At 39.6% G+C, this 24,039-nt stretch overlaps 1 protein-coding gene across 4 annotated transcripts in view; it reads left to right on the forward strand.

Annotated features, from left to right (window-relative positions):
• Positions 1–24,039, forward strand: part of LDAH (lipid droplet associated hydrolase) — a 98,004-nt gene that overhangs the window by 48,356 nt on the left and 25,609 nt on the right. For 3 of the 4 annotated variants that reach the window (XM_005686967.3, XM_018055591.1, XM_005686968.3), the window contains exon 5: positions 18,742–18,976. In XM_005686967.3, coding sequence (XP_005687024.2) covers positions 18,742–18,976 — 235 coding nt within the window. The remainder of the gene's footprint in view (positions 1–18,741; positions 18,977–24,039) is intronic. The other variant, XM_005686969.3, reaches the window with a different exon arrangement.

Raw genomic sequence — 24,039 nt, forward strand, 5'->3', positions numbered from 1 at the left:
GCATTATAGGTATTACATATTTATATGTTCTCCATATTAGATTTTTGAGCTTATTTTTTTAATTGATATTGAGATATAACTTTCACATAGTAACTTTTTTTCTCTCGCTGCTTCAATCTGGCTGTTCTTCCCTATTTTCTAGTTCAGTAACCCTCTCTTCACCTATAAATATACTTCTTTTAAATCCATCTGTTGAATTCTCAGTTTCATTCATTCTATTTTTTGCTTATAGAATTTCCATTTTATTGTTTTCATAGTTACCATTTCCTAAAATGCTGTATCATGTCACTTAATTTTGTGATCATGTTAATCACGGTTATTTTGAAGTTCATGTCTGACTTTCTCCTTTGAACTGTCAACAGTGTTTTAAAGTACATTTTTATTCTTAAAAAGTAAAAATTCAGAGATGACATATTTGAAATAAAAATAAATGAAAACTGTATCTAATAATTTCACTGTCTAAGTGTCTTGTCTTATACATTTCTTTTCTGCTTTCTCCTTCTTTGTTTTCAGTTACATTGTCTTGTTCCTCAGTATGTTTGTATGTTAGGGTTCTCCAGAGGAACAGAACCAATAGAAAGTGACTAACTATAAGGAATTGGCTAACACAGTTATGGAGGCTGACAAGTCCTAAAAACTGGAGTCAGTAAACTAGAGACCCAGGAGAGCTGGTGGTGTAAGTTTTGAGTCCAAACATAGGCCAGCTCAAGACCCAGGAAGAGCCAGTATTTCAGTTGGAGTCCAAAGACAGGAAAAAAACCAGTGTCCCACCTCAAAGACAGTCAGCAAGCCAAAGGAATTCTCTCTTACTCAACCTCTGTTTTCCTCAGACCTTCAACTGATGGGGTAAGGCCCACTAACATTGGGGAGGACAGTCTGCTTTACTAGATCTTACTGACACAAATGTTAATCTCATCCAAAACACCCTCCTAGACACACCCAGAATAATGTTTGACCAAATACCTGCTAACCCCATGACCCAGACAAGTTGACACTGAAATAAACCGTCACTGCTTTCTTCAGTTGAATACCTAATTATATTGATATATGAAAAATTATTAAGGCAATATGAGGCTTCTGTCTTCCTCTAGAGAGGTTTATTTTTGCTTTTGACTAGCAGTTATAGTCAGGCTTCCCAGGTGGCGCTAGAGGTAAAGAACCCGCCTGCCAATGCAGGAGACTTAAGAATTGTGGGTTCCATCCCTGACTCAGGAAGATCCCCTGTAGGAGGGCATGGCACCCCACTCCAGTGTACTTGCCTGGAGAATCCCATAGATAGAGGAGCCTGGCAGGCTGTGGCCCACAGAGTCACAAAGAGACTGAAGTGACTTAGCACAGCAGTTATAATGAGGATCAATCACTTTAATACGATCAGGAATGGGGCTGAATGAGGGCTATCTTTGTGAGGGCTGGTACATCGCTGCTTGTAAGGGGTAGCCAATTAGTAGTTCCCACTGAGAGCCCAGCATGCCTTCTCTTTAATGGGCACCAAACGCCCAAGTTTTGACCCTTGAGCCACAGAAGATTTCCAGAAACTCTTCAATTTCTTGGCCATATAGCCATTGCCTGCAAATTGGTAAATGACTAAAAAGAACTGTTTCAGCACACTTCTCAGAGTTTCCTTTGTCTCTAGCATTAGGATACCAAAAGAGGAACTCCCCAGGTCATTAGGTGCCCAATATGCTACTGGATCAGTGGAGAAATAACTCCAGAAAGAATGAAGGGATGGAGCCAAAGCAAAAACAATACCCAGTTATGCATGTGACTGGTGATAGAAGCAAGATCCGATGCTGTAAAGAGCAATATTGCATAGGAACCTGGAATGTCAGGTCTATGAATCAAGGCAGATTGGAAGTGGTCAAACAAGAGATGGCAAGAGTGAACGTCGACATTCTAAGAATCAGAAACTAAAATGGACTGGAATGGGTGAATTTAACTCAGATGACCATTATATCTACTACTGCGGGCAGGAATCCCTCAGAAGAAATGGAGTAGCCATCATGGTCAACAAAAGAGTCTGAAATGCAGTACTTGCATACAATCTCAAAAATGACAGAATGATCTCTGTTCGTCTCCAAGGCAAACCATTCAATATCACACTTATCCAAGTCTATGCCCCAACCAGTAACACTGAAGGAGCTGAAGTTGAACGGTTTTATGAAGACCTACAAGACCTTTTAGAACTAACACCCAAAATAGATGTCTTTTTCATTATAGAGGACTGGAATGCAAAAGTAGGAAGTCAAGAAACACCTGGAGTAACAGGCAAATTTGGCCTTGGAATGCAGAATGAAGCAGGGCAAAGACTAATAGAGTTTTGCCAAGAAAATGCACTGGTCATAGCAAACACCCTCTTCCAACAACACAAGAGAAGACTCTACACATGGACATCACCAGATGGTCAACACCAAAATCAGATTGATTATATTCTTTGCAGCCAAAGACGGAGAAGCTCTATACAGTCAACAAAAACAAGACCAGGAGCTGAGTGCGGCTCAGATCCTGAACTCCTTATTGCCAAATTCAGACTTAAATTGAAGAAAGTAGGGAAAACCACTAGACCATTCAGGTATGACCTAAATCAAATCCCTTATGATTATACAGTGGAAGTGAGAAATAGATTTAAGGGCCTAGATCTGATCGATAGAGTGCCTGATGAACTATGGAATGAGGTTCGTGACATTGTACAGGAGACAGGGATCAAGACCATCCCCATGGAAAAGAAATGCAAAAAACCAAAATGACTGTCTGGGGAGGCCTTACAAATAGCTGTGAAAAGAAGAGAGGCAAAAAGCAAAGGAGAAAAAGAAAGATATAAGCATCTGAATGCAGAGTTCCAAAGAATAGCAAGAAGCGATAAGAAAGCCTTCTTCAGTGATCAATGTAAAGAAATAGAGGAAAAGAACAGAATGGGAAAGACTAGAGATCTCTTTAAGAAAATTATAGAGATTCCAAGGGAACATGTCATGCAAAGATGGGCTCGATAAAGGACAGAAATGGTCTGGACCTAACAGAAGCAGAAGATATTAAGAAGAGGTGGCAAGAATACACAGAAGAACTGTACAAAAAAGATCTTCACAACCCAGATAATCATGATGATGTGATCACTAATCTAGAGCCAGACATCTTGGAAAGTGAAGTCAAGTGGGCCTTAGAAAGCATCACTACAAACAAAGCTAGTGGAGGTGATGGAATTCCAGTGGAGCTGTTTCAAATCCTGAAAGATGATGCTGTGAATGTGCTGCACTCAATATGCCAGCAAATTTGGAAAACTCAGCAGTGGCCACAGGACTGGAAAAGGTCAGTTTTCATTCCAATCCCAAAGAAAGGCAATGCCAAAGAATGCTCAAACTACCACACAATTGCACTCATCTCACATGCTAGTAAAGTAATGCTCAAAATTCTCCAAGCCAGGCTTCAGCAATACATGAACCGTGAACTTTCAGATGTTCAAGCTGGACTTAGAAAAGGCAGAGGAACCAGAGACCAAATTGCCAACATCCACTGGATCATCGAAAAAGCAAGAGAGTTCCAGAAAAACATCTACTTCTGCTTTATTGACTATGCCAAAGCCTTTGACTGTGTGGATCACAATAAACTGTGGACAATTCTGAAAGAGATGGGGATACCAGACCACCTAACCTGCCTCTTGAGAGATCTGTATGCAGGTCAGGAAGCAACAGTTAGAACTGGACATGGAACAACAGACTGGTTCCAAATAGGAAAAAGAGTACGTCAAGGCTGTATATTGTCACCCTGCTTATTTAACTTCTATGCAGAATACATCATGAGAAATGCTGGACTGGAAGAAACACAAGCTGGAATCAAGATTGCCGGGAGAAATATCAATCACCTCAGATATGCAGATGACACCACCCTTATGGCAGAAAGTGAAGAGGAGCTAAAGAGCCTCTTGATGAAAGTGAAAGAGGAGAGTGAAAAAGTTGGCTTAAAGCTCAACATTCAGAAAACGAAGATCATGGGACCGGTCCCATCACTTCATGGGAAATAGATGGGGAAACAGTGTCAGACTTTATTTTTTTGGGCTCCAAAATCACTGCAGATGGTGACTGCAGCCATGAAATTAAAAGACGCTTACTCCTTGGAAGAAAAGTTATGACCTACCTAGATAGTATATTCAAAAGCAGAGACATTACTTTGCCAACAAAGGTCCATCTAGTCAAGGCTATGGTTTTTCCTGTGGTTGGACTGTGAAGAAGGCTGAGCGCCGAAGAATTGATTCTTTCGAACTGTGGTGTTGGAGAAGACTCTTGAGGGTCCCTTGGGCTGCAAGGAGATCCAACCAGTCCATTCTGAAGGAGATCAGCCCTGGGATTTCTTTGGAAGGAATGATGCTAAAGCTGAAGCTCCAGTACTTTGGCCACCTCATGTGAAGAGTTGACTTATTGGAAAAGACTCTGATGCTGGGAGGGAGTGGAGGCAGGAGGAGAAGGGGACGACCGAGGATGAGATGGCTGGATGGCATCACGGACTCGATGGACATGAGTCTGAGTGAACTCCAGGAGATGGTGATGAACAGGGAGGCCTGGCGTGCTGCGATTCATGGGGTCACAAAGAGTCGGACACGACTGATCGACTGAACTGAACTGAGGTCTCTTCTGCCTTTGATACTTCCAAAGACACTTAAAAAAAAAAAACTAAGCAACTTTTTCCAGCTTTTCTAATTGTTCTTGGCCGGCAGATGGCTCTGCAGTAGGCTAGTGTGCCATCCCCCAACCCCATCACCACCATTACTGCTTCTGCCTAGCTTCCCATTCTCCAAGCTTTGCCTTGAGCAATATGCCATTTCGAGTTCTTTGTCCTTCATGTGACCTGTTTTTTCTCTGGACAGTTTTGGAATCTTCACTTTATCCACATTATTATGTTTTGTGATGACATTCCTTGGGCTGTTTATCCTTTTTAATCTGGAAACTGGCATCCTTACATCCTGAAAACTTTTCTCCTATTTTTTTCCTGCTTGTTTCTGATTGTTTACATGTTAAACCTTCAGAAAAGATTCTGCTGATGGATTTCATTTTCCATTGTTCATCTTTCAGTCTTTTAAAGTTCTGTATGATGCGAAATGGATAATTTCCCAGCCTTATCTTGGAATCCATCTAATTAAACTTTTGATTTCAGCCTTCATACAGATAATTTCTTGTTCTTTGTTCCCTTTTTGTGGAGTCTTTTTTAACTTTGTGGGTGTTTCTCTCTCTCTCTGAGGAAAGCAAATTTTGGGGGTTTTGCTGTATCATGCATTGTCTCTATTCATTCTGAATTTTCTTTATCACTTTTTGCTTATGTTGATCTATAATAGAAGCTTCCTCAAGTGTCTGACATTCCTTTGTTATCTGTTCACATTTAGGAATGAAGCACCCGAAATCCTAGGAGGTTTGTGTGGGTATGGGCCTTGTCAACTAAGCAGCTTCACAGCAGCGTGATGGGATAGGTGTCCTGACTTTTTTTTTCTTTTTTTTTTGGTGTTATTTCCCAGTGTCACTATCACTGCGTTCTTTCTCTAGAGCCCTTCAGTTTCTCCCTTAAAGTCTTCAAATCTCCTGCCCGAAAGCATCATCATTGAAGTGAGGCAATGTGAGAGGCTGGTGAAAGTGTCAGCGTTCATGCTGGGCTTTCCCTCAGACCTCCTGTCCATGAATGGCCCTTTCCCCTGCCTTTCCCTACTCTCTCCTTCAACTTGTGTACAGAATGAACCTGCAGCCCTGAACTGTGGCTGGGGAGGGGAGTTGCTGGGGGGTATTGGATGAGGCAGTGGACCTGGGGGCGCTGCCCGTCAGCCTTCCATTTGTTCAGCGTGCTGTGACCTTGCACTGTCATGGAGTACCTGGTGGGGACTTAAGGCTCCCATGAACCAGGAAAGAAGCCCTGCCCTCTTAGAGGTCACAGTCTGCCAGGGGGAGATGATAATGAACACAGAAATTATTATGTTCAAAGGTGAGAGAGACGACCTTGATAAAAACAGTGCAGCAAGATAAAGGAATTAGAAGTGCCACGGCTGGGGGATAGAGGGCAGTGGTGGACTGTGCTTCATTTTTTATAACCTGGTGTGGAAATCATTTCAAACTTACTGAAGAATTACAAGAGTAAGAATAGTACGTAGAACGCTATATACACTTTATCCTGACTTACTGTTATCATTTTACCTCATTTTCTTTGTTATTTGCCCCCTACACACACAGACACACACACACACACGAGGGGAATGGGGAGAGTCAGTGTATGTGTGCTGTGTGTGCATGTGTGTACATAGATATAATGTATATATCTCTCTGAACTAACTGAGAGTTAGTTAAATATATTATGGCCCTTTGAAGTGAGCGATTAGTTTTTTTAAGCTGGTGACTAAAATTTGAACTTGGTAACAGAGTATGTGATTCCTATTTTCATCATGCAGTATTTTCAGATACCATGGGGTATTTTTAATTGATAAATTAGTGATATTTGGATGTCAGGTGCAGCATAGTAAGAGCTGGCAGGAATGTGTAAAGGCTTGGGAATGCAGGCTGGTAGGGGCGGTAAGGCCTTCCCAGAGGCACTTGGCCTTTCTCTGTGCTCTGCAGGAGTGGAAGCCTTAGAAGTGCAGTGAGGCCGAGGTGAGACTCAGGAGCCAGAGTGGGGAGTGGCTAACCCTAGGAAATACTGTGGCTACACGAGGAGGGCTGGTCCGCTCAGGGAGCTGGTGTGTCTGGGTGACAATGGGAGCCAGAGCACCCCCTTCGGAGACCTGTGAGGGAAAAGATAAGATAGGTACATCTCTGATACATTGTTATTTTTTCCTGAATTGAAAGGAGGACAGATTCTTACTTATTTTATGATCAAAGCTGATATTGGGGTTTATAGACTTCCTTCAGTTATTTGGTCCTAACCTTTTGCTGCGAGGTAACAGCTTGTTTTCCCAAGTTTTAACCTCTATCTCATGGGGTCTTAGCTTCCCCAACTGTTGGATCTGCCTGCCGCCAGATAAAGTGGGACGTGCTTTGCCATGATCCATGCCTTTCTTTTGACTTCTGAGAAGCTCGGAGGGTTTCCTGAGACAGCTTCTGTGGCAGAAATCCCTTGTTGTCTGGTGCTTTGCGCTACCCCCAGCGTGTGCCCTGCCATGGGGCCTTCCCTAGTCTGAAACCCTGTGATGGATACCATTGCCTTGTCTTCAAACAAGCACACAGTGGTATTTTAGTGTGTGGAACTGAAGTGTACATGTTTCACAGCATCTTTCATCAAAGTTAAATGGGGAAGAATCTTTTTTACTGATCTCCCTGGCTGACCCCGAGTTCTCGTCATCAGCACTTTGCTTATGCAGGTATTCAGTGAATGTTTGCCAGATAATTTCTCTTTCCATGGCCCTTTTCAAAGGTTCCTAAGCCATGATGAAGAAGAGGTTTCTCGTGCCCATTTTATGCTTCTCACGTACTTTCATTTCCGCTAGCCTGCCTAGTGTGTGTTTGCCGTAATCTCTCTCCCATTAGACTTCAGGTCCTCTAAAAGTAGAGACTCTTTGTCTTGTTCACTGTTTTGCCTCCAGCTCTCACCACAGCATCTGGTGTATTGTAGGTGCTGATATGTCTTTAATGAATGAACAAGTGAACATGCCAGAAAACAATCAATAAACCCAATGAATGACTCCTCACTCCCTCCCTCTCCAATGGGTCAAGATTTTAAAGACTGGAGTTTCTAACTTAGAAAAGCCCCAACTCCATCGTCAAGTAATTCAGGATTTTACTTCCTGACCTGCATAGGGTATTCCAACTCCAAGCTTAAGGAATTGCCAAGTAAGATTTTTGGTCAGCAAAGCCATTCTTTCAGATCCTGTGTAGCTTTGCTATTATTAACCAAGAGAAAGCTGATGTTGCCAGAGGCCACGGTGGTGTTGTGAGAATATCAGAGCTGTAGACGTGAGGGTGGCTTTGCTATTGTCACCATTCACTGAATTCTGGGGCTACCTGGAAAACACTGTTCAGTTCAGAATAACAGGGGCTCTGTGATAGATGGCTGGACTCCAGAGCAGTTGAGCATCATTAGTCTTCTGTTTGAGTTTTTAGTTATTTTGAATCTGAAAGACTCAAAAGGAAGTAGATTCCAAGAGATTTTAAGCTGAGGAGAAGAACGTTTTACATTCAAAATAAAATAAATCTGAAGTGTATAAAATGACAAAAGCTTGAAAAGCATGGGTTGTAGGAAGATTTTGAAGCTATGTTTCAAATGTGTAAGTGTGAAAGTGAAGTCACTCAGTCATGTCCGACTCTTTGCGACCCCATGGACTGTAGCCTACCAGGCTCCTCCCTCCATGGGATTCTCCAGGCAAGAATACTGGAGTGGGTTGCCATTTCCTTCTCGCAGATATGCAAGTGTTCCTTGTAATTTGTAGCCCTGAAATGTAGATTAAAAGCATGAAATTACTTTTTTTAAAATATATATTTGGGTAATTAAAGTGTAGAAAAGTCTGTCCTAGAAGATCTGAATATAATTCACATAAATAAAAAATGGTAAAAGTGGTCAGTCTCATGAATGTCATCTGTCGTATGCAAAACATTGCAGTGGCGTAATTTTTTTCAGTATCAAATTTGAAGGGTCTTCCTTCTTAGGATTTAGGGTTCTTTCTGAAGTTGAATGATTTGGAACACTGTAAATATTGGCCTATTTCTAACAATAATGGTAGCAGTTGTTTCAACCACAAAGAGTTATGTCACGAAACAATAATAATTAAGAAATTCTTTTGTCTGCAAGTATATGGTGTAATTAATGGATGGCATAGGCTTCCCAGGTGGCTCAGTGGACCAAAGCAGGAGATGCAGTTTCGATCCCAGGATCAAGAAGATCTCCTGGAGGAGGAAATGATAACCCACTCCAGTATTCTTGCCTGGAAAATTCCATGGACAGAGGAGCCTGGCAGTTTACAGTGCATGGGGTCTCACAGAGTCAGACACAACTTAGCAACTAAACAATAACAACAATGTGCTCTGAAGTTACCATGCTTGGATTCATCTTTATCACTTTGTAACTAAATCTCAGTTTTCTCATCTATGGAAAAAGAAACTTACTTGATAAGGTTACGCATTAAATGAGATTATGTATATAAAATACATTAGCATAGTTCCTATAAGATAGTAAACTACCGTTACTGCTGTTATTCTAAGCACTTTCCTGCTGTGGGGCATATTCCTGTCTTACTGATGTATGAAATTGTTAAAACAGAATATAAGATCTCCAAAAGCAAGCTCTTGATCGTTAAAATAGAATGGAATTTTCAGCTTATCAGCTGCAGCATGCTTGTGCTCAATCGCTCAGTTATGTCCAGCTCTTTGCGACTCCATTTTTTTTCAGGCAAGAATACTGGAGCGGGTTGCCATTTCCTCCTCCAGGGGATCTTCCTGAGGGATCAAACCTCCATCTCCTGCTTTGGCAAGTGGATTCTTTACCACTGAGCCACCTGAGAAGCCATAAACTGCATACATGTAATTCAGTAAGCTGAATAGCCTTATCCTAAGGAGAGGAAAACATGGCCTTTGGGGAGAAGAGATAAACGAGGATTATTCCTAGGTCTGTGTTTTGACTACTAGCAACTTTATCTTTGAATGCTGCCTGGTTTTTATTGCATGTTCTCTAACATGTCTTAACGATGTTGGCAGTCATATGAAAGGAAAAGCTGTGTGCTATGTGTTCTTGTTTTCAACTTGTAGGAAGTACCCTGCCATTATCACAGCAGGTGGGCTCAGCTGATAAGCAAATAGGGAAAGTGGCAGTGGTGCCATTCTTCTTCTTAAGATGTTATCATGGCTTCATTTAGTCATAACAGATAGACATCATTGCTGCACTCCAGACAAATGCATGCATCTGTCATAAGCTATCTGAACAGTATAAGTACATTGAAGGTGTCTTTTGTAGATTTTACTCTGTTTAAAAGTAAAATGCCTATTTTATGAAACAAATTGTACACTTACCACACCTGAACTTTGTGCTCCTTACCTTATGGCTATACTTCAAATTGTTTCCTAACTTCCTTTCTGGAAGATCATTAATAATAATAATAAATTCAGGAAAAATAAACATCAAAATACTGTCTCCAGTCCCCCAAAGGTACCCTGGATAAAAAGTCACAGTGTGTATATTTACTTTCCTATACTAGTCAAGAAAACATATTCGTGCTTCATTACCAAATGTTGACTCTTAGATTTCAAGTGAGAATGTGAAATATATGAAATTGTTTCCTTAGAGTAGAATGAATTGGCCAGCCTAGAAATTATTTCTTTAATAAGACAGTAACATAAGAAAATGTTTTGTCATGTACACAAATTTGGAAACTTTCTCTGCACAGCTGTGTTATAAAATCAGGTATATTTCCTTGACCTCAGTGATTTTTTTTTTTTTTTTTTTGCCAATAGGTTTCTACATGAATAAAAGAAATTTTTATTACTATGCCTTACCCTATCACATTTGGACTATAAATTTCATTGAAATTATCATCATGATCTGTAGGAAAAGTCTAAGTTTCACCCAACAGGTAATAACTGTTGCTCTCCAAAGGCAAGAGAGGAACACTAGCCTAGTCAACTAAATATTAGTTGTGATAAACAATCTTTGGTCTTCTTATATTTTTAAGAGGTAATGATGCATTCAGAGTGCACATTAGAACTTCCTTATTGTTTCGGTACATTCCCATGATTTCATAGTGCACTTTAAATCTCAGTTTGTTATTGATACAGATCAACCAAATGTAAGCCTGTAGTCACTCGTGTGTTTTTAGAGTTTTTCTTTGCATGTAGTTTTGTTTAACACGGGTCACAGTAATGGACCGTTTATACAAAGTAATGAATTGCTTCCCGTTTCTGCCAGCTGATTTGATCAGTCCAAAGTTCCTTAGGTGCTGTGGGTTACATAACTAGTATGGAATCTGTATGGTACATGTTTTAGTATGACAGTAACTGTATTAACCATTTATATTCTCTAAATCTTTGAGGACATTTTACTAAACTTAAGGAAGCCCATTATTTTGAAGTGAATAAATTTGAAACTAAAATGAACAATGAGTTACCTTACAGAGCACATTTACCAGACTTCTTGGAAAACAGATTATTTTCATTAGTTGATTGTTCTGGCTTACTGTGGATTGGCCGGGGAGTGGGGGGTGGCGGGGGGCATTTCTTTCTAACTTTCCCACTTTAAATGTTTGTCGTGTGTTTTAGCATATTTTCCTGCTTTTATGAGCAGAGTACAATAGAACACAATTTAGTTTTACTTTCCTGAAGAATTTGTAGCACCTGAAAGGACTAGTTCTGAATATTTTCTCTTATCTCTGGTGCCATTATAAATGCAGAAGGTTTAGAGGGTTAGGATTAAATGTACTGACCTCACATTATTCCCTAGAATCATTTTTTTTAACCAAATCCCTGATAGTAGTTGGTTTGGTTATTTACTAACATGGTTAAACGTTACTTGGAGGGAAAAATTAGCTTGGATTTGAATTGTTAAATTGTAGTTAGTGGGGATTGCATTATTCAGTGATGTCTAATTTTCAAACAAAATTACCTTTGTGCTTGCAGGATAAAAAGTCCAGAGAACATATGAGCCCCAAGGCTTAGAATGTCTCCTTTGAAGCTTGCTAATTCCCTTTTACTCACAATTCCAACCAGTTTATTTCAAAGAATAAACAGAATTAGAACACCCACATTATTAGCACATGCAGACCTACTTAACATTCACTATACCATAATATTCCATTAGACAGATATATCACAGTTTATGTAACCAGTCGTAATTATGGACCTCCATCTCCAGTCTTTTGCTATTCTAAATAATTCTGTTCTCCAGTTTTCCCAGCTGCATTTCAGTTCAGTTCAGTTCAGTCACTCAGTCGTGTCCAACTCTTTGTGACCCCATGGACTACAGCACGCCAGGCTTCCCTGTCCATGACCAACTCCCAGAATTTACTCAAACTCATGTCCATTGAGTCGGTGATACCATCCAACCATCTCATCCTCTGTCATCCCCTTCTCCTCTCGCCTTCAGTCTTTCCCAGCATCAGTTCTTTGCATCAGGTGGCCAGAGTATTGGAGTTTCAGCTTCAGCATCAGTCCTTCCAATGAATATTCAGGACTGATTTCCTTTAGGATAGACTGTTTGGATCTCCTTGCTGTCCAAGGGACTCTCAAGAGACTTCTCCAACACCACAGTTCAAAAGCATCAATTCTTCGGCTCTCAGCTTTCTTTATAGTCCAACTCTCACATCCATACATGACTATTGGAAAAACCATACCTATGATTGGATGGACCTTTGTTGGCAAAGTAATGTCTCTGCTTTTTAATATGCTGTCTATGTTGGTCATGGCTTTTCTTCCAAGGAACAAGCATCTTTTAATTTCATGGCTGCAGTCACCATCTGCAGTGATTTTGGAGCCCAAACAAATAAAGTCTGTCACTGTTTTCATTATTTCCCCATCTATTTGCCTGCATTTATGTATCAGCTTTTTTTTTCTCCTCCACTGATACCTTTATCATAAATTTAATTCCCATATATGTTCAGATCTGTTTCTAGACTCATTTCTGTTCCACTGAGCTGTGTGATCCTTTTCTGATCATACAGTTTTAACTATTGTGGCTTCATAATGTGTACTGTCAGTAGAGCTGATCTCCCCTCAGAATTCCTAGGTTTGATGTATTTCATTTTCCAGATGAACATTAATATAATTTGTCAAATTTCAAAATAAGGATCATCTTATTTAGTATTTAATTGGGATTGAATGAATTGAATTGATCTGTTAACTTAGTGGGAGAATTTATATCTCCTTTGCCATGGAAGAACAAATGTCCCTTTGGATTTTAAAGTTCTCTTTAGATAAGTGTAGTACATTTCTTTTTATGTTGGTGTTTAGCTATTATTTTTATACATGAAATTTTGTTAATGTTTTAAACATAAACCAAAAAGTCATTTTACCTTCCAATATTTCTGTTGTTCAGTCGCTTTCATGTCTGACTCTTTGCCACCAATAATTCTCTTACTTTTTTTTACTCGTGAAATTTCACTGATACAGTACTTCTAGGACACTAGTAAGGATGCAATAGCCAAAGTAATCTTATTAAGATGGAAGTCAAACATATCATCCCTGTTTTCAGAACCCTTCAAAAGCTTTTCGGTGACTCAGAGTAGAAACCAAAGGCCCGTTGGACCATCCATCCGCTGCTGCCCCTGTGATTATGACGGTCACAACTGAGCTGCTCTCCTTTCACACACTCTGCTCCAGCTGTACTGCCCTGCCTGCTTCTCTCTTTTTGTAAAATGTTTACTTATTTATTTATTTGGCTGCACTGGGTCTTCGTTGCAGCACTCAGTACCTTTAGTTGTGCCATGTGGGATTTAGTCCCCTGACCAGGCCCCCTGCAGTGGGAGCGCAGAGTCTCTGCCACTGGACCACCAGAGAAATCTCTTAAACACCAAATTAGGTTCTACCTTACGGCTTATGCACTTGCACTTCCCTCTCCCAGAAAACCTCTTTTTCCAAATATCTTCTGTTCATTCCGTAGCTGCCTTTGCATAAATGTCACCTTTCTCTGAAGCCTTCACTAAAACACCTCGTTTAGAGCTACATCCCCACTTCCAGCAGTTTCCAGTCTTTTTTCATTATCTTCTGTCTTTCCTACCCCACCATAGGACTTGAAACTTACTAGTATCATCTCATAATTACTTAATAATTATATTTTTATAAATGAAACTCATATCCATATTCAATGCAGAAAGCCAAACATACTCAAGCCATTTTTGAAGAACAAGAAAATGGGGTTTAACTTACTCTACCAAATACCAAAATCTAAAGTTTTAGTAAATAAGACATTGTGCTCTTGGCACAGAGTTAGAAAAGGAGGTCAATAGAACAGCTTAGAGAGCCCAGGAAAGGACCTTTCACATACAGGATTTGCTACTGAAGTGTCACAGCAGAGAAGCAGGGGAGACTGCCTTTGCTGTTAATAGTGCTGTAACAATTGAGTTTCCATATGCAGAAAAATTGTTAGACCCATATTCCACACGTAAAAATCAGTTTCAGGTTGATTATGGACTGAAAAAGTGAAAGACTAGGCCATCAAACTCTTTGAGATATTATTGAAGAATATTGGCTGCCAAGGAGCCTGCAGTGACTGTACTGTGGCCAACCTGGCTTCCTTACCAGATCGGGTTCCTTTTGCTCCAGGTGGGACTAACAAAAGAGAGCCCAGCTGAAGCTCAGAAGTTGGTTTCTTCATCATTTTCTTTGCTGCCACTGCAGCTGCTAAAGAAACCTGCTTTCCATTGTCGAGGGAGAACTTTTCCTGTGCAATGGGGAATGAAGTCCTTCATAGCCCTTCAGCGGGGAGGACCCTGCAGGGCAGTATGAAGCCCTTCCTCTCTCAGTACCAAAGATTGCTCCATATAAACCCACCCCTGTGTGAAATCGCTCAAGTCCTAAGACCAGCAGAACATTTGTAGCTCTTACAGGAATTAAAGGACTCATGACACTAAAATTACCCAAAAGACAGGGGAAGAAATCTGAATTTGAAGGTATAAAGTCAGTGGTTAACTGTAGCACCTCTCCAGTTGCTAAAAGATTTTTTTATTGTTTCTCCCTCTCAGACTCTTAAAAAAGCATGCTGTTTGGTATCCAAGTGAAATGCTAGAGCCCTGAATCAAACTGCTAACGTTAGACAACATGATCAAATTTACTTTCTGTGTGGAGCTCCAGACACCCACCAAAGTGACTGTACTTTCAAAAACTGAAGCGGAAAGGCTAGCAATTATGCCATAATAAGTGTTCTTATTGATCCACATTGGTAGTACTTGGTATATTGTTAGATTTCTTAATTTTTGCCACTCTGAAGGATATCTTCCACATGTCGAAGGGAGACAGCAGCCCTGTTTGAGCCACTGGGAGCGGTCCTGAAGAATATCTTTGGACAGAAAAGTGAAGGTGAAGCAGTAGCTTGCCTACTATATGTGAACAGTGAGAATAGGGAGACCTGTTCAGGAGCCCTGGAGATGTCAGAAGGCTGTCAGGTTCTTTACCGATGCTTCCCGAGACTGATGGTAACTATCGCTGGGATGCTTGTGCTCTGTACTCTGCTTACCCTGTGTCTTCAATGGAATCGTCATCACGGGTGGGTCAGGAATGCTGTATCCCTATGTGACGCTAGAAGGGGACGAAGAAGGTGACCAAACACCCGTAAAGCCCTGCGATTCCGAAGCTGATCTCATTCCTCCTCTGTGTTCAAATGCATTGAGTTGGAATTCACTCTGGAAGTGGCATCCAGGGAGAATGATTCCATTAACTGACTTTTCTTGTCCAGTCAGACTTCATAGAGACCCCGTAACCTTTGTGTGACTCTTTATATATAACCTTTGTGTAATCTCACTGAAACGCAGGCAGCTGGCTCTGACTGGAGGATTCTGGATCATCCCTGATGTTCTGGAACCCACAATGATCTGCATCACCAGTACCCACGAATGCTCCATAAGGCCTTCATTCAGTACAGTCCATCCAGTTTCTCCTCTGCTTTGTACTTGAGAAGATGCCAAGGTCGCAGAAACTCAGCATTCATTCAGAAAGCACATCATGAGCATTTTGCAACGTGTTGTTACCAATCCAGCATTTTAAAAATCATCTGAAAAGGCTGTGGTTCTCAGCTCCCAAAGAACGTCTTTTATTTAGTCATCATGCAGGCCTCAGGGAACAGTATATTCTTACTTACGTGACAGAGAAGGACATGTAGCAGAGATCAGATTATTGTGACTGAAAAAGAAACAACGAAAAGATCTCAGATATTGTTGAGAGAAAAGGAAAAGCCTGTAGGAAATAGCTAAGCCCTTAGCTGCTAGATACGACCAAGGAAGAACAAGAAGATATGATTAGAAAGAAGGGTCCTCCCCAGTTTTTACCCTCAAATCCCTGTTCTCTATCAGTGAGAGAGACATGAAGGCAGAGTGACAGGTGTTACCTGATCAATGTAACATTTGGTCCGTGCCATCAAATAGATTATTATGAAAAAGGACCGTCGATGGTAGAAGGTGAGAAAGAGACTGAGTCCACAAAGCCCCACCTTTGCTATCAGGTCCTACCGGGAGAAATACATCCAGGTCATCCAGAAGGAGGAATGTAAATACTTACAGGAAATGGTAAATCACTGATGCCCGAAATCAAAGGAATAGACTCACAACTAAAGTTAAACCCAGCCCAAGGCTTAAATCCACATTGTAGAACAGATAAGAAGTTAGCATTATCCAATTTCTGAAAAATCTAATTTCTAAAATATTTTTTAAATGAAAAAAATAATATCTGCATGATTTGAGGTTGTAGACGAATTTCTTAAACCAAGGACAGAGAACCATAGCTGTAAAAGAAAAGACTATTAAATTCAATTGTATCAAACAGAAGAGTTTATCTCCATTAAAAAAAAAAATAAGAATAAGGAATGAACAGGCAAGTCAAGAACTACAACATGAAAAAGGGCTGGTATCTAGACTAAAAAGTACCTTCTACAAATCAATAATTTAAAAGACAGTTCTAATAGAAAAATGTGAGACTTAAGACATTTTCAGAGGATGTATAGAAAATGTTCCCAAAACATAAAAACCTTAAGTCAGAGCCATAACGAAATACCTCCAAATAACAGGTTAGTCAATTACAATTACAAAGTTTGCCAGAACCAAGTATGAGGATATATAACACTATGAACCATAATGTCTGATGGTATGTGTGTATAGTTAGTCCCTCAGTCATGTGTGACTCTGCTACCCTATGGACTGTATCCTGACAGGTTCCTCTGTCCATGGAATTCTCTAGGCAAGAACATTGGAGTGGGTTGCCATTCCCTTCTCCAGGGGATCTTACCATCCTAGGAATTGATCCCAGGTCTCCTGCATTGCAGACAGATTCTTTATCGTCTGAGCTATCAGGGAAGCCCATGTCTGATGGTAGGGGAGTACACTGGTACAAGTTCTTTGGAAAACTATTTGGAACTACCTACTAACACTGCAGCTAACATGTGCAACCATATGTCCACATATTTCTACTTTGAGATGACATAGTCAACAGAAATACATGCACAAGAGACATGTGTAAAAATATCAGCATATTTGTAGTAACAACCCAGATATCTATCTATAAAATCAATTGTGTTGTGTTCTTACAATGGAAAACTAGATAGCAAACGTAATGAGCTATTTCTATATGCATCAACAAGGATGGATCTTATAAACAATATTGATTGAAGCAAGTAAAATAAAAACACACTGCATGATTACATTTGTATCAAATTCATTAACAAACAAAAATCAACTATGGTATTAAGAGATAGGTATTAGTCTGCTCGAACTGCCTAACAAAATGTCACAGACTGGGTGGCCTAAACAATTGACATTTATTTTCTTATTTCTGGAGTTTGGAAGCCCAATATCAACATTCTAACATGGTCAGTTTCTGGTGATACTTCTTCCTGGCCTATAGATGGCCATCTTCTCTCTGTGTGTTCTCCAGAGCTCTTTTCTTTGTGCTCTTGGGAAGAGTGCAAGCTCCGGTGTCTGTCCTTATAAGGACACTAATCTTATCCATGGCTTTGCAAGGAGCTCAGTGGTAAAGAATCCGCCTGCCAGTGCAGGAGACAAACAGGTTCGATCCCTGGATCAGGAAGATCACCTCGAGAAGGAAATGGCAGCTTGCTCCAGTATTCTTGCCTGGAAAATTCCATGGACAGAGGAGTGTGGCAGGCTACAGTCCATGTCTAACAAAGAGTCAGACATGACTGAGCATGCATGCTTTATTGATTTTGAATCAGTTGTTAGGAATACATTTCATCCTGGGCTGCCCTGGTGACTCAGTGGTAAAGAATCAACCTGCCAACGCAGGAGACACAGGTTCGGTCCCTGGTCTGGGAAGATCCCATATGCTGTGGAGCATCTGAGTTCTTGTGCCACAGCTATTAGGCTGGTGCTCTAGAGCCTGGGGAACCTCAGCTATTGAAACCTTGTGCCCTAGTGCCTGTGCTCCGCAACAAGAGAAGCCACCACAATGAGAAGCCTGCGCATCACAACTAGAGAGTAGCCCCCACGTGCCACAACTAGAGACAAATCCATGCAACAAGAAGACTCAGCACAGCCTATATGTGTGTGTGTGTGTGTGTGTGTATATATATATACACACACACACATATATGAACCTGACAGACTACAGTCCATGGGGTTGTGCAGAGTCGGACATGACTGAAGTGACGAAGCAGCAGCAGCATATATACATATGGTCCTGTTAAAGATTATCTTTGGCTGGTAAGGTTACAGAATAGAGGAGCTTTTCAAATGTGAACTATCTCCAAATATGAATAAAAGAAATTCTGACTAGAAATAGAGTATTTTTTGTAGTTTTAATCTCTTTGGGCATCATTAGTCAAATTGGTAATCCACTAACATGGTAAATTCATTTCTACTTTCAGCAATCTTTCAAAAGGAGTGGGAGTTGCTGTCATACTCAAAAACTTATGTATCTGATTTCCTCTTCATCCTGAAAATTAACCCCTTCAACTTGAGGGACATCCTTATATCCTACCCAGATTGGTTGAGGGCTGAGAAGGCAGTGGATGGTACTTCTCAGTCTGAATAGATCATTAGCCATGTTCTAAAACCTAGTCATTTGTGGATACTATATGGAAGAAATGAGAAAGCAGTAACTTATCCCTTAGGAAAACTTCTCATCAAAATTTTTTTTTTCATTATAGGTAATTCACGCCATTCTGCTCTTTCCAACAATTGAGCGAATATCTGAGTCACCCAAAGGCAAGTTTGCCACACCTCTTTTGTGCTGGCTTCGATATGCTCTCTATGTTCCTTGCTACTTATTGCTTAAACCATGGCCTGAGAAAATCAAGTCCTTGATGACCAGAATGGTCCTTCAAATGATGGACATACCAAGAGAATTTTTGTGTCTGAATATGTTGGAACCATTCTGCCTTGGTAAGCACATTTTAAAATGTATATGTTTATTCTTATATCAGAAAGTGTTAAGAAAATAACCTCAGACAGTGGGTGAGTCTCAAACAAGTAATTATTTGTTATATTTTTCTCCTAAAAGTTTAAAACTAGAAACAAAATGAAAATAGGGATGTTCTTAATGGCAGAGAAGGCTCATCAGGCTTTAATTTTAAACCTTATCCTTCTGGTTCTCTACTCTAGCTGTAGGACAATGAGAAAGAATTCTTCTCTATCTACTATATATGGAGTCCCTTACAGGAATCTACAGTGTTCCCTGTTAAGCTCAGTGTATAAACTGCAAAAATCAGCACAAGGAAACCAGGCCTAATATCCCCATAGAGTGAATAAACTATGATTTTGCTTTGATCTTTAGAAGTTTTTGGAGAGATTTTAAAAAGTAATAAATAGTAGTCATGGTAGTATAACATTGGAGGCTTTACTAATTATAGTTTCTGAATATGCCAGGGAATGTTTTTGATACTTTACTTTTTGGCTTCAAATGTTATTTTTAAATATAATTTATCTTTTAGTTAGTACTAATTTATACTATATTTATAAATGATTTTAATAATAAAATTATGCTACCTCCATAGTCTATAAAATGGAGATAATAATATCCTGTACCTCAAAAGATTATTACAGGGTTAAATGTGATAATTTATGCAAAGTGCCTATCTAGTATTTTATTTATAATAAGCCTCCAATAAATGGTATAGCAGCAGTTGCAGCAGCAGCTAATAGCACTGTTCTAAGCTTTACCTGTAATCCTCAGAAGAACTAACGAAGTTCAGGTATTCCTGTCCCCATTTTACAGATGAAGATACTGAGGTTCAGAGAAGTTACATAGTTTGCCTGAAGTCACACAACTAGTGGGTAGTGTTCAAATTCCAGCAGTATGCCACTGTGTTAAGCTTCCTTTTACTGTAGCTGCTGCTGCTGTCTCTTTGCTCCAGTCAAGCATAAAAGCAGGACTACTGTCTAAAGTTTATGGTGCTCACTTACATTGATTCCCACAATTTCATATGCATAGTGAATTCAGAAACAAGTCACACCCCTGCCTTTATAGTTATACAGCCACAGATTATGCAGGACGTGTTTTTCTAAATAGCAAGAAGCAGTCATCACAAATACAAAGTTCAGTCTATTTTCTGTATTTATGGACTTCCCCCTCAACAATGTTCTACCAACACCTATTGTTTATTATAGGCTTAGCAAGGGAGAGGAAGAAGATAAGATAGGGAGAAGGGAAGCCAGGCTTGGAACAGTCATAAAAATGACCAAAGACTGAAGTTGGAGATGTCCCTTGAGGACCTGCTGGTACAGCCCCTTATTTTTCCCCTCATAGAAGAGAAAGAGCCTAGTAAGTGAAAATGGCAATGACTGTAAGTCATACACCCTCAGTGAATTACCTAGAATTACCACTTTAAAATCTACATAAGGAGACATATTTAAAAAAACAAAAACACTATAAGTAAATCAAAATAGAATTCTAAAACATTCAGTAACACATAGACAGGTCAGAGAAAGAACATAGAAAACTAGAAAACAGATAGCTATCAGAAAACAAATAATAAAATGGCAAACAAGCTCTAACATTACCAATAGTTACATTAAAGTAAATGGTCAAAATACACCAATTAAAAGATAAAGATTGACAACATGAATTTAAAAACGTAACCTGAGTATATGCTATCTTCAGAAAATGTAGTTAAAGCATTATCATATAGGTAGGTTGAAAGTAACAGAATATGAAAAGATATATCATGCAAATATTAATCAAAATGAACCAGGAATGATTATATTAATATCAGATAAAGTAGACTTCAGAGCAGAGAAAATTACCAGGAACAGAAAGGGACATTACATAATGATAATAGTAAAAGAGTTAATCTACTAAGGAGTCATAGTAATTCTAATAGGTGTATGTACAAAACAAGTGTGCTGCAAAATACATGAAGCAAAAACTGATACAACTGAAAGGAGTAATGGACAGATCCACAATTATAGCTGGATACGTAAATATCCTTCTCCACAATCAGTAGAATCATAGGACAGAAAGTTAGCAAGGATATAGGTGAATTCAGCAACCATATCAACCAACAGGATTTAATTTATAGAAAATGACAACTCACTCCAGTGTTCTTGCCTGGGAAATCCCATGGGCAGGGGAGTCTGGCGGGCTACAGTCCATGAGGTTGCCACAAGTTGGACATGACTAACACACTGAGCTGCTAAGTATGCACTCACATAGAACACTTCACCCCAAACATCTGGGTTTCTGATAGGCGTTAGATAGACTTGTGCTTTCCTTCTGCCTCTTTAGCAGTATTCTCTAAACCCAAATCAAGACATGGGATGTTAAGAAAGTTTTGTTTTCCGATATATATAGTTAGTGATTGTATAACACATTACGTATGACATGTGATCTGTTTAATATTTTTCTATTAAAACAGATACTTATGTAAAGATTTTTTTCAGTTTTTCTACACCAGAATTATAAATTCCCTCTTGAAGACGTAGGCTCCATACGTTGTGCTCAAGGGAAAGGAATCTTCCTTTCAGCTGCAGTGATTGACTCCTCCTGAGTCTTTGGGAGCCCTGAATGCAGGCGTCAAGGAGCAAGACAGTTTGGGCACAGGACATGTTCCCCTCTGTGACTCAAGGCAACCAGAGCCTTCCATCTGCGTTGTTGCTTGGGGGAGCTGTGGAATTTCTTTCCCATAGTACAGTTACACGATGTACAAAATAGACTGTAAACCAGACTAAACACTCAGCCACGTTGCTTCATCTCCAAACAATCAACTTGCAAACAAACTTTTGGAGCACAGGCCTTGTATCTCTGACATCCCTTCCTTCTCTGATTTTCTGTTCTCTTCCTTCTATTGATAGATCTGGCTTTCTAACATCCAAGTAACCAATACTTTAGTAGTCTCTTTTTTTCCCTCATTACTCACCCCATCTATAATAACTTTGGGTAAAGAGAAAGAAGGCAAGAATTACCTGTGTTCTTTCTGCTTTGTGTTCTTGGTTTATTCTCTACAGGAATGTTCAATCTTCTACTCATGACAGTAGGCTAATCCTTAACCAAGCATCTCCATCATCCTAGCCAGCATCTTTTTACCTCTCCACTTTGGATACCAATTCACCCTTGCCTCTTCTCGCAATGGCTACCACAGAACGTACCTTTACCCAGACTTGCCCTGGCCATCCCACTAGTGATTCCTGTTACCTTGCTTAGGACAAATGGAAGAAGGTCCCAGCTGAGAGAGGCTGATACTCTTAAATCCCTGGCCCTTGAAGATGATTAGTGTATTCCTCCTGAGCTTCTACCCCATGAATAGTGAAGGTTAATCAATATTTCAACCAACCACTTGAGTTGATGACATGATTTTCATTTTACAGAAAGAGAGGGCTCATTGGGGGAAAGGAATACCGGATCTGAGATCATTCACAGTGGTGAAATCTATACTCTGCAGACCTCCCTCCTCCAGACCTACTTCTCTGTGGTTTGACTATCATCCAGACAATGACCTCCAGTATACCAGTCTGACCAGTTTACCTCCTAAAAGGAGGACTTGCAGTGTTTGCACATTATGTAATGTCTGTGCTTCAGTAGAAATCTTACGGAAACAAACGGAGGAAGTTTGCCAGTCCAAGTGGTGGATAATAAATCCTGACCTATCTGGATAGAAACAGATTTTCTGTATCCTTTAGTTTATACATGTATTTTTTTGTGGTAGTAAGGTCTGAAAAGTTCAAGGAACCAAACTATTCAGATATTTCAAATGCTGTTGTCGTTTTGGCAAAAATGGCAGTTCTTATAGGCTTAGAGTCTGTGTATTAGCCCTCTTTACCAGACTGTGTAAAACCTCCTTTCCTATCCAGCATTCAAGATAGAGTAGAGTAGCCCTAATTCAGTTAGTGTACTTCATAAACTTCACCATGTGTTCATCAATTCAATTTATGTAACTAGATTGTTTTGCATATTACTTTTAAAGAAAATGTATGGGGTTTTTTTTTTTCCCTTTAATTCTGTAATAGTTGCTACTATGTATTTTCTTTATAATAGATGTTCTTCTGTTTCATGAGAAATAGACTTCTCACTGAGACAGCTAAATTGGATTTTCTGATCAAAGCTAAAGGCAAATATATTTTAGCTTAGCAGTATCACAAGTCAAGATAATTAACATTAAAAAATATTCTAGAGTCTTTTTGTTAGTTAGACCAAATTGATGTCTTAATTCCATTCACTTACCTAATTAGAAAAACATAGTGCAGACAAAGGGCATTCCTGGTAGATTACATTACTTTTGTTGCAGGCGTTCTTGTAAGAGACTTTTGTAATCTTTCCTTTCCTTAATCAATATGGAAATAACTTTTAAAAGCATGTACAGTTATATGAACTGAAAACTATTCAATAACACATAAGCTTCACTAAAGAATCACAAATTCTTCTTAGAATATTTTTTACTTAATCCCAGAATAATATTTTGAATAAGACAAAACTGGACTCACACATTACCTAGTCTCTCATTTTTGTGTGTAACTTGGGAAAATCCATTAAAAGCCAACTTCAGCTTTAATTATTCGTGGAAGTTTAGCCTTAAATTCAGCAGTGAAGGAAAAAAATTTTTTGTGTGTGTGGTCAGTATTAGGATTTAGGTAAAAGGTAATTAGATATGATAATAGAATATCACCTCTGCTTTAGAATTAAATGACTCAAAGAAGGTTTTGTTATTTTTTTCTATGGAAGTGTGTGTGTGTGTGTGTGTGTATTTAAATTATCTACCCCTCTAAAAAGTTGTATTATTTTTTAAAAATCATATGCCTTGAGTTGTGTGCTTTACTTTGATGAACTCTGTCACATTGATAAGACTATCTGTTTACAAATCAGATCAACGAATCATCTGCCAACTTGGCTTCCCCTTGTCAGTGTCTGGACTCTTGTGACACCAGCTCTTGCTCTACCTCAAGGAAGGCAGTAGGTTTTTCCTCCTGACCCTCCCCACAAACCTTCCCCTAAAAATAAAAACACCAGCTCAGTC

This window comes from Capra hircus, chromosome 11 (genome assembly GCF_001704415.2).
Source record: "Capra hircus breed San Clemente chromosome 11, ASM170441v1, whole genome shotgun sequence".
NCBI lineage: Eukaryota > Metazoa > Chordata > Mammalia > Artiodactyla > Bovidae > Capra > Capra hircus.